At 46.4% G+C, this 14,884-nt stretch overlaps 1 protein-coding gene across 3 annotated transcripts in view; it reads right to left on the bottom strand.

The window, feature by feature from the left end:
• Positions 1-8,589: 8,589 nt before the first annotated feature.
• PCYT1B (phosphate cytidylyltransferase 1B, choline) overlaps positions 8,590-14,884 on the bottom strand; it is a 53,275-nt gene continuing 46,980 nt past the window's right edge. For 2 of the 3 annotated variants that reach the window (XM_021289298.2, XM_065070804.1), the window contains exon 8: positions 8,590-11,583. In XM_021289298.2, the coding sequence (XP_021144973.2) occupies positions 11,377-11,583 (207 nt within the window). In that variant the 3' untranslated portion in view covers positions 8,590-11,376. Of the gene's footprint in view, positions 11,584-12,169; positions 12,495-14,884 lie in introns of those variants that run through there. The other variant, XM_065070803.1, reaches the window with a different exon arrangement.

Genomic DNA, 14,884 nt, shown 5'->3' with positions numbered 1-14,884 from the left:
GAGAAGCAACTTCGCTCCTCTCCAACCTTGTCTAGGCAGCCGGTTCTTTAGGGGAGATCCCAGGTATGCCCTTAAACTGTTCTTCACTTGTCCTCATGCCATACTTCTATATAGGAGCATTAGTCTGAAAACTGTCTTTAAAAATAACAGCAGGAGACCTTCGATTAGAAGAGAGGGGTTTTTGTTAATGAGTATGTGTGAAAAATGAGGGTGGATGGATTTTTAACATGGCTAGTTTAACTACAGGTACTGATGTTTTTTCACTACTTCTACCTTTGATTGGAGTCTGTTATAAGTATCTGTTTTAATATCTTGGGGTTGTTAATGCAAACTTTCTGGTGATATAAAAGTCTATTTTGTTTTTATGACTTTCAGATGTATGGCCTGACAATGTTACTGCAACCTGCTTTGTCTTGAGTTACAGGCACATAAATAGAAAAAAAAAAAATGTTTTCAGTGAAAATGCTTCTTCTCTGTGTTTAGTGATCAACAGAAACAAACTGAGCAAGAGATGTTTTCTCCTTGAATCTTCCTGAGAATTTACAAACAACTTCTGTGTGTTATAGTGTAAGAAATAATTTCACTTTTTTGTCCAGAGTGCATTTTTCTGATGTATGTACCTTGAATGTGATCTATTAATCCCCTGCCTAGTTCAGTATATTTGTGCTCCCTGTTTTTCTGGGCTTTGTTTTGAGGCCAACAAGGGGTCTTTCAGAGTCAGCACTTGATGAGAAATATTGAGAAGATACTGAAATACTTCTTTTACAACTCAGCTGCAGTGTCCTTGCCTCTCTGCTTGACTGTCATGGCCCAGGATGGTACTGAGAAGGTCTTTGTCCTGCTGCAGTTTGTGCTCCCTCTCAGGCAGTGTTTATAGCAGGTCCCCTGACACATGCTGAAAAAATATGGAGGTTAATTGTAGTCTTCTTGGAAAACTCAAGGTGTCTTTTGGCAGTGTAAACTACACTTGCTGCTCCAGCTGGATAACATACTTTTCTTTCTCCTCAGGGGCATTTAGAGTTTGCTTCGAAACGGCTGTTCACTTTCTCCAAAAAGTGAGCAAGAATGATCTTTCAGTGTAGTGCAATCTCCTATTCACCTCCATCCAAACTGAGTGTTTAGGGTGAAATCTTGTCCTCGTTGACATGGAAGACATTTTCCCCTCTCTCCCCTTTAATAAACACTTCTAGATCCTTATGTGGTAGGTGCTGCAAAGTGGTCTTGATTGATATAATTTTGTACAAGTGGCTTAAAGATTTATTATTAATATTTATCTCTTGAGGATAACCATGTCCAGTCGTGCGGTGTTCAGTTTCCTTGCACGTTTCCTCAGTTGCCATCTAGTAATAGATGCTGTGGTTTCTAATAGCGCTTCATCTCTTCTTCCTGACATACTCACCTGCCTATGGATTAATACATATAAACATGGTTTTGTAGAACTTAAGAGAATATGATGGCACGTGACAGAGCGATGTGTTACTGAGCTTAAAGGTGAGGTTATTCATAAATGAGAAATTAGTTAATAGTTACAAATTGTGTAGCAACTTCAGGTCGAATCTTGCAAATACTTGCACAAGTAAACAGTGTATGAGAGTAATCTCACTTAAAGGAATCTTCTCAGGATCAGGGCTTAAGCTGTTGACATTGATTTGAAACAATGATGATTTATGTAACTGAAGTGGCTTTCTAATTAAAAATAAATAAGAAAATTTGAAGTTCACGTGCTTTAATTGCAGTATTATGTTGCCTTAAAAGATCTCAGAAGTTGGCAGAGAACTTGTCTGTTTCTTAAAGCTGGAGACTTTTTAATGTAGTATCAGTAGGACTGACGTGTTTCTTATGATTCTGATGTGGTCAAACTAATATTAATTGCTTTATAAGCATTTTTGCTTTGAATTCCATGATGCTGAGAGGTGCCAGATTGACAGTCCTTTGAAATCCCTTCCCTCTGTAGGTCGTGTCAGGCAGTGGCAGGACATGTTCCTCCCAAGATGTGCCCTCTGAGCTCTCAGCTGTTCAGCAAGGACTGTCCTTGCACGAGTGACCTGCTGGTTCTTCCATTCTCACAGTCCCTGCTGAACTGTTCACTGTTGCTAAAGTGTAGTGGGTTTTATCACTGAGCTTCTGATGCGGGTGGAAATTGAATCAATTTGTTTCCAATGTCGGTTCCTGGGTGGGCTGGCCTGTGTTCACCTGGCACCCAAGAGGGAGCAAGGTCTCGTGTGGCCTTTCCTCTGAGGTGGCATTGTTTGAACCAACTGAACCTCTAATGGAGGAGTGGGAAGCTGATTTTTCATGAGACTTCTCCGTGATGTTTTATATTTAATTTTGAGTCTTCTGTAACTTGTGTTGGAATTGTTTCTAGTCCAATACTCGTGTATATAATTTGTGTATACTTTTCCCTTTTTTTCCATTGCCGACAAATAAAAATATGTAAAATCTACATGCTGACATTTTTAAGGGGCTGATTTGGTTTCACACTCTGTGGAGCTTAGTTTGTGATTTGGTAGCTCATGGTAACCCAGATGCCTGCAGAGGGCACCCTCAGAGAGCTGCACTTGGGTGCTCAGAGCAGTTTTAGACACAAGTGTCCATTTCAGTAAACGGGTGTCTGTCAGTACGATGTAGGACACTTGGAAACTACCTGCTACCTTCTGCACTCACTAAAATGGCCACATCCTGTACACGATGATGTACAATTTGACCAGCTTTACAAAATATTTTACAAATAGCTGCATGTGATGGAGGAAGAGGTTGGATTCCTGATTTCTTCCCGTATATTTAAATACATTTTGTCTTGCTGTTTTTCTGTGCACTTAATGATGGAGAATGATCGTTTGCTAAACATTTTACAGCAAGAGAACGGAAGTTTCTAGATCTTTAATGCCATATGAAGGTGCTTGATACACAACTGTTAGATATTAATTATATATTTGAGCACTAACTTTTTGTTTTTCAATAAACAGTGGAACAGTTGGGTAAAACGGGCAAAAAGATCACCTTGGGCACTGCCTGTAGATAGAGTTTCATTCAGTTAATGGGTGAAGTCAATTCTGTGGATGGCATAGTAGTACTACTGCTCTTTGCATAATGACTAACCACGTTTTAATTAGCTTCCGTGTAGTTTTTCTCTATGTTCTTAATGACAAATTGACTTGAATTCCCAGAAACTGGAAGTCAAAAGGTGTCAGAACAGATGTACTTGGCGTCATGGCATTTTCTTGCATTTGTTTAAAAGATCCAGACCGTGAGCTTGCTGGTGTTTTCTGACAGTTCTGCACGTTCCCTGTGTGTCTGTGATACAAGTATATGCCGTGGGATGGCTTGAAGAAAAGGTACTCATGAGGGGAGAAAAAAAAAATTAAACCACCCAAGATTTGCCATACTTTTTGGCTTGTGGAGTCTCCTTCTCTGGAGACATTCCAAACCCGCCTGTGTATACATTCCTGTGTATCCTCATCTAGGTGTTCCTGCTCCGTCACGGGGATTGGACTAGATGATCTTTTGAGGTCCCTTCTAATCCCTAACATTCTGTGATTCTGTTTAGTTTGGAACATGCTGGTTTGGGGGGAATCTTGTTAGTTCTTACAGAGGATATGCCTTACATGCTTTTCTATTTGCATGTGAACAATATGAATATTTACAATGTCTTTCTCGTTCTTTGATGGAATAAAAGCGCGCATGTGGGAGACACCTTTTAGATAACCAAAGGAATAAAAAACACAATTTCTCCAAGGGATAGGTTTGTATTTTGTTTTAACATTTGGATTTTAATCATATTTGTAGCAGTTCAAACTTAGGACACTGTTAAAAACAAAATGTAGTAGTTAACTTTTAGACTGATGATACAAAATAACTTAAGGATGGCCAAGCAGCAAAGTAACTGAGTTCCTACTTCTTTTTATGCATTAATTTTTAGATGAAAAATCTAGAGACTAGTATGGCATGTTGTACATTGAAGTAACACAACCCTGTTGATATTCAAAGCTAGTCAATTGTGAAGAGTGGGTTATAATTAATTAATCCACTTTTCCTGAATGGATGGTGGCTTTGCAGTTCACAGTTACTTTATTTTATGGAAAACCAGGGTTTCTTTGTAGGGAAATGTGATTAGAGAACGATAGAATAGGGTTAAAAAATTCCATGGTGTGCTGAAGAGGCTATACGTTATTGTAACAAAGCTGTTTCTAGAATTTGATATACGTGTGAGACTTGACATGTGAATGCAGCCTGGGCAGTGCTGCTGTGGGGGATTTTTCCCTTTGAGTGTTTCTGCCTTCAGGTGCTTAGGCACAGGAATAATTGTTTTGAGGTAATGGACCCTTTTCTTGATTAGTCTGGTTAAACATTTTTTTAAAGAATTTTTTGCTAGGTTTTGTACTTGTGAAATCTGTGCCTTGCAACCGCATTTTCACTTCTATTTACCACGGTCATTTACAATCAAAAAGGCCAAAAATAGTCTTTAGATTCTTGGATCCCTCAGGTTTCCCTTGCCAGCAGTTTTGTTTGTGGCCTTTCTGCCAACAGGAGCCGTCAGTCACAGGGATCACTGCGCTGTTTGATCCCTGAGAACCAGACTGACCAGCTGGATCCCGAGGCAGCGCCTGCCGACCCCGACAAGCTGCTTCCAGCCCATGGGCTCATTGCTGCAGAGGGGGAGCAGTTTGGGGTGCAGGCACTGGTGTGTAGCCCCAAACACTTGGGTTCGCCTGCCCCCCCCCACCCCGATGTGCTTCTGGTCATGAGCTCTGCTGCGCCAACAAGTGCCTCCTCTGCAGATGGGGGGTTTCAGGCTGCTTTATTTAAAAAGGTTCTTTCCCATGTGCTTGGTGAAGTCAGTTAATGGCAGAGAATCAGGTTGAGTGAGGGTTTGTGGTGTCGTTCCCCCTCAAATGCATGTCTGGGCTCTTCCAGGTATTTACTGCTGTGCTGTGGTTATTTAACATGGTTTGCTGGGCAGCAAAAGGAATCCCTCCTGCTGGTGGAGATGAGACTTCTATCCAAAAGCTAAACATACATGAAAAGCTGAACTACCAAAATGATAAGAGGAAAATGTTGGAAGTACTCAAAAATCCTGGTGACTACACAGAGTCTTTATGGTGTTTCATGTCTAGCAGAGACTATGAAGTATTACCAGAGAAATTTGGGATCAAGCCCTGTAACCTTTTTAAGCCTTTTAGGGGACAGTTGTCTTTTCATAGGGTGAAACTGCTTTTTGAGAGGGATTAAGAGGTGGTAGTTCCGAAGGCATCATTTACTCCTCAAATTTGTTTTGCCTGTTTGTCTTAGGATTGTATTTTGCCATACTCCAGTATACGTACTAGCTCTTGTGTCTGCAAATCTGCCTTACCTGGCTTATCAACTTGCAGTTCATGGCTTTTCATTGAAGGAAGGATGGATGCTGTTGGAGAGAATATCTAGAAAGGGTTGGAGATGCCAAGCATGAAAGAACTTTTGGATATTAGTCAGGCATTGGAACAGGCTGCCCAGGGAAGTGGTTGAGTCACCATCCCTGGAGGGGTTTAAAAGGTGTTTAGACGAGGTTCTTGGGGACATGATTTAGTGGTGGACTTGGCAGTGCTGGGTTAACGGTTGAACTTGATCTTAAAGGTCTTTTCCAAACAAAACAATTCTGTGATTCTGTGAAGAACAGTATTGGCCCAGGAGTAACTGCTGGGGCAGGGGAGTTCAAGACTCTTATTTGAGGAACTGGTTTTAACCTGAGAGCCTACTGCCTGTAGCTGGGAGATCTGGCAGAGTGATCCACCATAGGAAGATTCTTGCTGGAGTCCTTGCCCACGTTCCCTGATTAGCACGGCAAAGATGCATTTCCAGAGGCTCTGAGCTATTTTTACTTTGTTTTGCATCTGTCTCCTCTCCCTCAAGCTGAGCTGTGAGGCAGTGGCATTGATTTCCATTTGGACTGGAAATGCTTATGCCACCTTGGGCACACCAGGAAAGGGCCTTGCCTTCGGAAAGAGAAGGGCAGAAAATATCTGTGTGTGTGTGTGCGTTGTATTTTGAGAGGGGAAAAGAAAATCTCTCTTCAAAATAAGATCAGAACAGGAGTACTTAAGATAGCCTGAAAGGGTCACCACACAGGACAGGTCTGTTTTCTGGTCTGTTTTCAGCTCTGATTGAGGTCAGAGGTCTGGACCAGGCTCAAGTGAAACTGCTGCTTAATCATGTGCTATTACCTAGGGCATTTTTCCCCGATGATTTATTGTTACCCTATTCTACAAGCAAACTCAATGTTGTGTCAAACCCTTCCTTTCTGCTGAGCTGAGTTGGTAGCCCTTCTGTTGGTTCAGGGAACCTTCTTGTTCCCATGAGGGTCCATGGGGATGCAACACTGGGGACCCAACAAACCTCTTCCCTTGGCAAAAGTCATTCCCCTGAGATTCTGGAATGGAAAAGCAAGTATTGCAGCTGAGGAAACAAAGCCACAAGCCAAGGGGAATTTAAACAGCTTCGCCTTGTTGGATGAAGGCTTTGGAGCAGGAAGAGAGGTACAGGATCTGAGCTCTAGGGTTGTTTTAATCTTCTCATAGTTACTCTTCCATTGTGTGTCTGTGGCCAGTAGCCAAGTGAGGTGTGAAGCCTGTTCACCTTCCAGGCCAAAATCACCTCTGCCTGTTATTTCAGGGCAAAGAAGGTGACAGTGAATAGCAGCAGCTCCAAGAGGGTGACTTGTAGATGCAAAAGGGAAAGCTAAGCAGACAAGGAGAGCAGCAGCATTCAGGAGAGACCAGAATGGGAAATGCTGGAGATATATCCTCCTTGATTAGTGGTCCATGCCCTGAGCTGGTCCCCTTAGGAAGTCAGGATTCCTCTTCTTGAAAAAACATCTTGTTTTCTTGTGGCTTTGAGATGTCTGTTTCCTGTTGTTAACTTCGTCCACCTTCCAGCTGCTAGTACTGCTTTGTGCTATACTACATATTGTAATTCTTTTGAGAATTCTGTTCCTGCAGTATTTGGAAATAATTTTAAAAATACACACAAAAAATTGGTTTTTAAATGTTTCTTTCTTGAGCCTTGTGAGTTAAATAATCCCTGAGAGTGAGCTTATACAATGTTATATGTCATGCCTAAATGACAGAAGGATTGAAAACTAAGTAAATACTGTAGATGTTTCACAAGTGCTGGCACAAGAGCTCTGCCTTGTACGGCACAAATCATCTCTGCTGCTGCAGCCACATCTCAAACATTCTCCTACTTGTTTCATATAAACTCATGAATTTACAGCAGAGACTGACTGCTTCCAGTCATGCTTTTGGAATTGCTTTCAGGGTTTCTGTGGTGCAATGAAATCCCAGTTAATTGAAAATGCTTTTCAGTTCAGACCACTGGATTGAAAGCTTGTTCCAAATCTCAGTGCTTGTTTTGCATGAGAGGGAGATGCTCCCACAGGGTGCTGCAGCTCTTGCTTTATGTCACCTCACCTGGGAGGACCCAGCTAGGTGGTGGCTCATGTTGTCCCTGGGTTTAGATCAGGCGTGAGTGAACGAGAGTCCCCGTTGTCCCTTCCCAGAGCGCTGTGGGCTGCATGGGTGTCTGTGTGCACAGAACAGGCTCCTCAAAGGCAGAGAGTTCGCAGAGAGGCGTCTGTTGGACGTGGTTCTTCTTCGTGGGGCTGCGGAGGGAGCTCAGAGGCAAAAGAGAAGTGTGACTGCAACTGGGCTGGCTTTTCCGGGCCTGGGAGCGTACAAGGATGTCTCGTGTATCCCAAGTGATGGAAGACACTGCTCAAAACAGCCCCAAACCTATCTTAAGTATTAAGGCTTGTATTACCAGGGAGCATTTTGGTTTGGACTCTGTGCCTTTAAACAGTTTCTCTGCTGTGCTGGATGACTTTGGAATTCATTCTGCAGTTAAAAATACCTTAGCTGGGAAGTTCTAAATCCCTGCCTGCTGGTTCAGCTTCTTCCCTGCCTGAGGCAGGACTGACAGTAAATAACTAACTAAAGGAGAAAATATCTTCTACAGATAGTGCAGTAATAATTTATTTCTTACAGAAAAGACAAAAGGGAAAGTGTGCAGCAGGAGCATTCAGGCATCAGACTGACTTAGGTGGAGTTGTCATCAAGTCCAAAGGCTGGGGTCAGCAGTTGTCCCTGTGGCTACTGTTTGCGGCAGTTTTGCACAAATCTGGCGCAGCCGCAAACCGTCCTGGCACACACAGGAGCAGCACAGCTGCTGCTGGGGATGGTTTTCAGAAGCAGAATCAGGATGGCCACAAAAGCACCAACTCTTCCTTCCACTTAAAAGTAAGGATTGAAGTAGTGGCTCCTGGTTCCGCTGCGCTGGCGCGGAGGGTTAGGGAGGTCCCAGACCTGCTGGTGTCCAACGCTGCGCCTCACCAGCTGCCTGGGGCAGCATTTCCTGCCCTGACCTTGCAGCCAGGAAAATGCAGGTGAAGGCAAGGAGAGCGGTGATCCCGTGGGAACAGAGAGTAGTAGTGGTAACTTGAGTGGCAGGATTTTGGGTAGGTTGGCAAAGCTGCTCTAGTGGTATTTGTGGGGTCACAAGGGGCTTATGCAGGGGTTTGTGTCCAAAGGTGCTATAAAATGAAGGTGAGAGGCAGGAGTATCTGTTGTACACGGTTTATTTTTCCTGTGGAGCTTGGCTGATAAATAGGACTGAACTAAAGCAACGCTTATGAAAAATAAAACCCAACCATGACTCAGAAGTGCAAAATTGTCTTCCACCTGTCCAGAGACAGTGAGGTTATGGTTTGCTGGAGACAGCACATGGATATTGGTGTCTGTACCAGCAGGGCAAAGGCTTCAGCTTATTGATATCCAAAATGTGAAAGGATGTCTGGTACAGTGTATGGCTTTGTCACTGGGTGGCCACCTGTAACTCTGAGAAACAGCTTCTGTTAAGAAGAGGTCACGGGTGAATTTTTCCTCCCATTCCTATTTACAAGTTGTGGTGCTGTCATCCACTCAAACCACTGAACAAGGGCTGCTGAATGGTAAGTGTTATGAAATTAAAACAACAACAACAAGAACTGTAAAAGCCAAGAACAACAAAAACCTGCCCACCCCTGTTACATTTGGAGATGGCTCATGGTATAAACAGCACCAGTAGAAAGCAGATGGTTCCCATGGTGGAGGAGTGGTTTGTGGTGGGAAGACTCAAGAGTTGCAAAGGATAAGAAAAGCTTAACAAGTGCATCCCAGGTATGAAATTACAGTAACAGGTTGCCTAAGGCTGAGAAAGGTCTTAATTGCATCGTCCCAGTGGGTGCACAGCTGGTTGCAGCTGAACTGCGTGTGGCTCTTCCCTTGCACCTTCCACCCTGTTCCCTGCTCATCTTGGTTTTCAGCTCTGTGAAGAAGGAACTCTACTCCAGAGGACAAAGTGTGCCATGAGATAGTACGTACTCGGTCTCATGGTACTTCAAGGAGTGTTTGGCAAAATATTCCCAAAGGGAAAAGTTACCCCATAGTGGAGAACAGATAAAAACTGTGGGGAATGAACAGAGTGTGGGGCTTATTTGGTGCCTGGTACAAGGGTCTCTAATGTACCTGCCCGAAGAAGTATCTGGAAGGGAAGAAGTGAAAGGAGTTTACCTACTAGGTCATTTGAGGAAGTAGGGATAGTCACCTGGGGGAAACTGCTGTTGGCTTTGACTACCACCCTGTGCTCAGGCACTCGGGCACCTTGTTCCCTCAGTTCTTGTCCAAGAGCTGTTTGGAGCCCTCCTTCTCCCAGCCTCTCCTGCGCAGGGAGCCAGCAAAGCACTGGCTGGTGCTGCCTGTGTGTTGTGATGGGTTTGCAGGGAGCTCCAGGGAGCTGTGTCACAGCGGCGATGTCGCTGCCATGACCCCCTGCCCAGGCTGCCCTGTGCTGTGCGGGCCTGGCAGAGCCTCCTACATGTGCTGAGGCAGCTTCACCAGGCAGGCCTGGGAGCAAAATCACGTTGTTGCTTCACAGCCCAACAGCAGTGATGTGGGCTGGGTGTCTCCTGTGGCGCTCTGAGCTGTGGGGCAGGGCAGCTTTGGGGACTGGGGGCCCCTCATGCTCAGAAATCCTGTGAGTCTGCAGCCCCCTCACCAGGTGCCTGCTGAGGGGCTGGATGGCGGGGAGCTGGACTTCAGGCAGGTCGGGCTTTGCCAGGCTGGGGAGAGATCAGTTTAGTGCATCAAGGGGAGGGGAAAGCTTCATTCCTGCTACCCTTCTGTGGTTCTGCTTGGGGCTGTATGGGTGTCATGGATGGAAAAAGGAGATCCCCATGCCTAATTCCATTTAAAAGGTTTCCATTGTTTTTTTTCCAACTTTCTTCCCATGTTAGGGTAGAGGAATGGCCTCAGGACCCCTGCAGGGGCAGGGTGTCTGTGAACACATCTTGTTTAGAGTTTGATGAGAAGTTTGTTTAACCAGCTGAGTAGCACATGAGGACAGCAGCACGGCTGTGCTCGTTGGTTGGCGATATGTAGCTGGGAGCAGTAGGATATCCTAGGAGGCCATGTACCAAGGCCTGGGATCCCATGTGTGTGAATTCACCAGTAATAATCACCAATGTCTTCAAACTAACCATTTCCTACAACACCACATTCCAGCTAGGGCTGTCTTCATTTACTTTCTTGCCTCCAAAGTGCAAAACCAGGGAGCAAAACAGAAGTTACCAGGTTGCTGTTCAGGCACTAGGAACGTGGAGAGCGATTTGATAAAGCAGATACAGCCTCACTCTTTACATACACCCCATACATAGGCTTGGTCAACAAGCAGCATTCAATAGCTGGAATATATCAAATGGATTTCCACCAACTCAGCTGAAGAGCTGTCTCTTTCACTGGCATGATTTGGGGTCTGGGGCAGATTTCATTCAAAAAGGAAAAAAGTCAAAGTTGATTTCCTGTTTCTGGATGTTTTTGCAGCAGCAATGCCGTTCCTTGACGTGCCAAGAAGAGCTCAGGGTTAGCAGGGTCCCGTACAACTGCATCTTCTCCATCCACAGGCTGCAGCCATCATCTGTCTGTGTGCCAGGTCTGGATCGGGAGCTGACCGGGCTCCTGCCCCCAGCCCCATTCGCTGCAGAGTTCCCTGCTGGCTTGGCTGCAGCAGCCACAAGCAGCAACATGTGGACAGGACCTTGCACAAAGGTGTTTGTTTTTCTGGCCAGTCCCTGGCATTGTGTCTGGCAAGCGCTGCCGGCCGGGCCTCCAGGTGCCGCAAGGGAGTGGGGATGGGATAAGGTCTTCCTGAGATCTCCTTTGCTGTTGCGCTCCAGTCTGTTTTCAACACCTCCCAGAGCACATTCCCTGCTGTCAGAGATACCCCTGGTGTTCCCCGTGCTTCTCCCCATCCAGCGGTTGAGTTCATAGCTTGTTCTTCTGTCTCATGGTTAAAAAAAATCTAACTTTGTTTTTACTTTTCATCCTCGTCTCCCTCGCTCATGCTGCTGAGGGAGGCAGAGGCAGCTTTTGGAGAGGAGGGTGGGGAGGCTTTATTGAAGACCCAGGGTGGAGACGGAGAGCGGGATGGAGAGCGGCCTCGTGTAGGGCTGCTGTTGGGGCTCTGCCGGGGAGAGAAAGCCTGGAGCATTCGGCCGCTTCGTTCCTGGAACATCTGCTTCTGCAAAAGCAAAATGAAAAGATGCTCTTTGAGGAATGTGCAGAGGGCCAGGTAAGTCTATGGGCGGGCAGGGGCTGCGCTGTGCCTCTTGCCTCAGAGAGAGCGGGGAGACACGAGTTCTGCGCTGAAGCGGGGCCAGTTCAGCCCACACGTCGCCTCTGCCTCTTCTACTGTGACCGTAATAACCTGGTTTTTATATGACAAGGTTTTTCCTTAGATTGGACATCCTTAGTGTGAGAATACTGTGTGTGTTGTCCTAAGCCAGCCAGGAGGAACTCCCTTTGGCGATTTTTTTGTGTATGTTGGTCACTGTCTCAAAAAGTCAGTTTTGTGCCTGAACTCCCAACATTCCTTCTTCCCAGGACCTTTTTTATTTTAGCATGCTGGGACAGACCACCCATCTTCTGCTGAGCTCCCTGGCTGGCCCAGCCTTTTTTTCCTCATTCCCTTCTCATGGGAGGCAGTGGTGCCTGACAAGTACTGGCAGACACTTTCCTGGAGCAGGCGCCACGCAAACCCTTAAATTAGGTGGTAGGAAGGTCAGAATTCAGGTGTCTGTGTCAAAAAGAGAAACACGTGCAGGCTCTACGTTCTGCTTTGGGCTTTATTGTCATTTTTGCTTTGTAAAGCTGAGTGGAGACTTGCTGGAGCTGGTGGGGTAGAAGAGGCCACCTGTTCAGTCAAGGAATCCTCTACACTAAGGCAAATGCTGCTACTTGTAAGTGCCTACATGGCCTTGCGTTAGGCTGCTGGGCTGGCTTACAGGAAATCTGGCATGTTCTGCATGGCTGCTGCAGGCTTCATGTGGGAAATGCCACATGCGAGCGCCCTGCTGCTCCTCCTGGGGATGAGGAACAAGAAGGCTCAACCTCGGCTGGAGCACTGGGGTTCGTCTCGCAGGCGATGCTCGGCTGGAACAGAAGAGCCAGCCCAGACAAAGTTAAGTTGCTGCCCAGGTCTGCGAGAAAAATGCTTCTGCAGAACATATTCTGGGTTTGCCTGCTTGGGCAGCTGCAGCCCACAGGCTTTCTCAGCTTGAGTTTTTGTTTTGTTCCTCCTCCCTTTCCCCCTGCAGCGACTCTGCTCTGCAATAACCTTCCTCCCACCAAAAGAGCATGTGCTCCCCCTCTCCAAACCTCGGTATTCCCTCCCAGCAGAGGGGCAAATGCTAGGTGTTCCCATCAAGTTTCTGGTGTTTGCTAATCCCAGGGATTAATGATTGAGCACAGATACCAAGTTTAACTATTCCTCCGTGAGCTCCCTCACCCCATTTATATTTTTATCACATTGGCCTTTATTAACTTAGTTTCGGAGCCTGGATGTTGCTGCAGTGCAGAATGACGGAACAGTTCCTGCCTGGAGCCACGCTTCACCACGCTCCCATGCACGAAGACCCACGTTCTGTGACCTACCCCTGCACTCCTGCCAGCTCCAGAATAGTCAAGACTGCTTAGAATCTCCATAGTTTGCAGATGGTGGTTGCTCCTGATAAGTGGTGCCAGGAAGCATTTGGATGGGGGAGGGTTTCTACTGCTGAGAGCTGTGAGGATGTCACCAGGGCTGGCAAAGCCCTGGAGCCCAGTCAAATTCAGTGGTAGGAATGCTAAGTGTTTTTTTTTTTTTTTTTTTAGATCAAAGAAATAGAGGTTTTGTTGCTATGATTTAGTCTCTTTCATCCTCTCACTGAAAATAACTTTAAAAAATGGTATTTGAGAGGAAATATCTTTTTTCTGGCCAAGCAAAATATTTTGTTTCCCTTGTCCACCTGGCACCTTACCAGCCCCTTCAAACAGCTCAGTGACACTGTGGTGCTTCATGCTGTTGTGGTACCAGTGCTGGGGGAGACCCAAGTGGCCCAGCTTGGCTGGTAACCCAGGTGGCAGGGGCTGCTTGGCTGTCTCTTGGGTCACAGGGGTCAGGGAGGGAAAAGAGAATCCCACCTTCCTGTGAAGGGTCTCAGCCATGCTGGAGGACACACCTGCCTCCTGGTCCCTGCTTCAGCAAAGAGTTGGAGTTTGAAGAAGCTGGTGCACTCACACCTTCAGCAGCGTAAGTGCCCGGCTGGTCTGAATTGCCTCCTGCCTCCATTAGTGCTGTGACCACCGTGGTGTTGGCTCAAGCCACCACTGCTGCAGGAGGAGCAGGTGTAATTCACCGGCCTCCAGAATGACTCTTCCCCTCCAGCTTTGCTCTAGCAAGGTCAGTAAGTCGTGCCCTTCGCAGGCAAGGTCCTCCTAATGGGGTGCTCCTGGGGCCATGGGGTGCTGAAAGAGTAGAGCATGTGTAACTGCTTCCCTGGAAGTGCTGGAGGATTAGATAAGGCCAGGCAGGCTCTGGACCTTCACCCGAGGCAGGAAAATAATTTCAAAGCTTTGGTTCAAGCAAGTTCAGGTATACCCAGCCAGATTAGGGAGAAAATGCTGTGCTTTTGGGAAACTTGCTACTGGACAAAAGCATTTTCACAGAATTCTAGAATAGTTTTGGTTGGAAAAGACATTTAAGATCGTCAAGTTCAACCACTAACCTAGCACTGCCAAGTTCACCACTGAACCGTGGCCCAAACAGCCTCATCTCTACACATCTTTTAAACACCTCCAGGGATGGTGACTCAACCACTTCCCCGGGCAGCCTGTTCCAGTGCCTGACAACCCTTTCCGTGAAGTGCCTATTTCTGAATTTTATTGCTACATGTTGCTATTTCTTTGTTTTACAAAACAAGTGCCAGCTGGGCATTGCAGTGGACTGCTGCTTTCTGCAGGCTTTCAAGGCTGTGCTGTTGTCCAGGCTGCAAACGCATAGCGTGGCCTGAACACCCCCTGTGCCTTCTAGTTGCAACCTGTAAGACTGATCTGAGGTGATGCAGCTGTTTTCCAGTGCAAATATCCCTGACTCCCTCTGTGTGCTGAGCAGAGGGCAGCAGCCCTTTGAAGGGACGCCTTGTCTGACAGGACCCTTCTGATGGAGAGCAGCAGGGAAGCCCTGCTCAGGGAGCCTTGCTGAAGTACAGGCGCCTGCTCCTATGTGTCTGGGAGGAGGTGGAATGAGCCTCGCTGCTTCCCGCATCTGTGGAGCGGCACCTCTGCCATTAGTGCCCCTGTGCGGGGCTGCAGGGGGCTCCCTTCTCACGCCAGAACAAAAGTTTCATGTCACATTACTGTTTTTTTTTTCTGACACCTCTGTGACTCTCTCACAGAAAAAACACATGTGAGGGATTGCACAGGTGGGCAAAACTGGCAATGAATTACAGACATCTCGATGTTCGAAAACGGACATTTTGACCTTTTTCACAAACAGGCGCTTT

The sequence above is a fragment of the Columba livia genome, chromosome 1 (genome assembly GCF_036013475.1).
Source record: "Columba livia isolate bColLiv1 breed racing homer chromosome 1, bColLiv1.pat.W.v2, whole genome shotgun sequence".
Lineage (NCBI taxonomy): Eukaryota > Metazoa > Chordata > Aves > Columbiformes > Columbidae > Columba > Columba livia.
The sequence above is the reverse complement of the archived record's forward strand: the minus strand, read 5'-3'. Positions and strand labels throughout refer to the sequence as shown.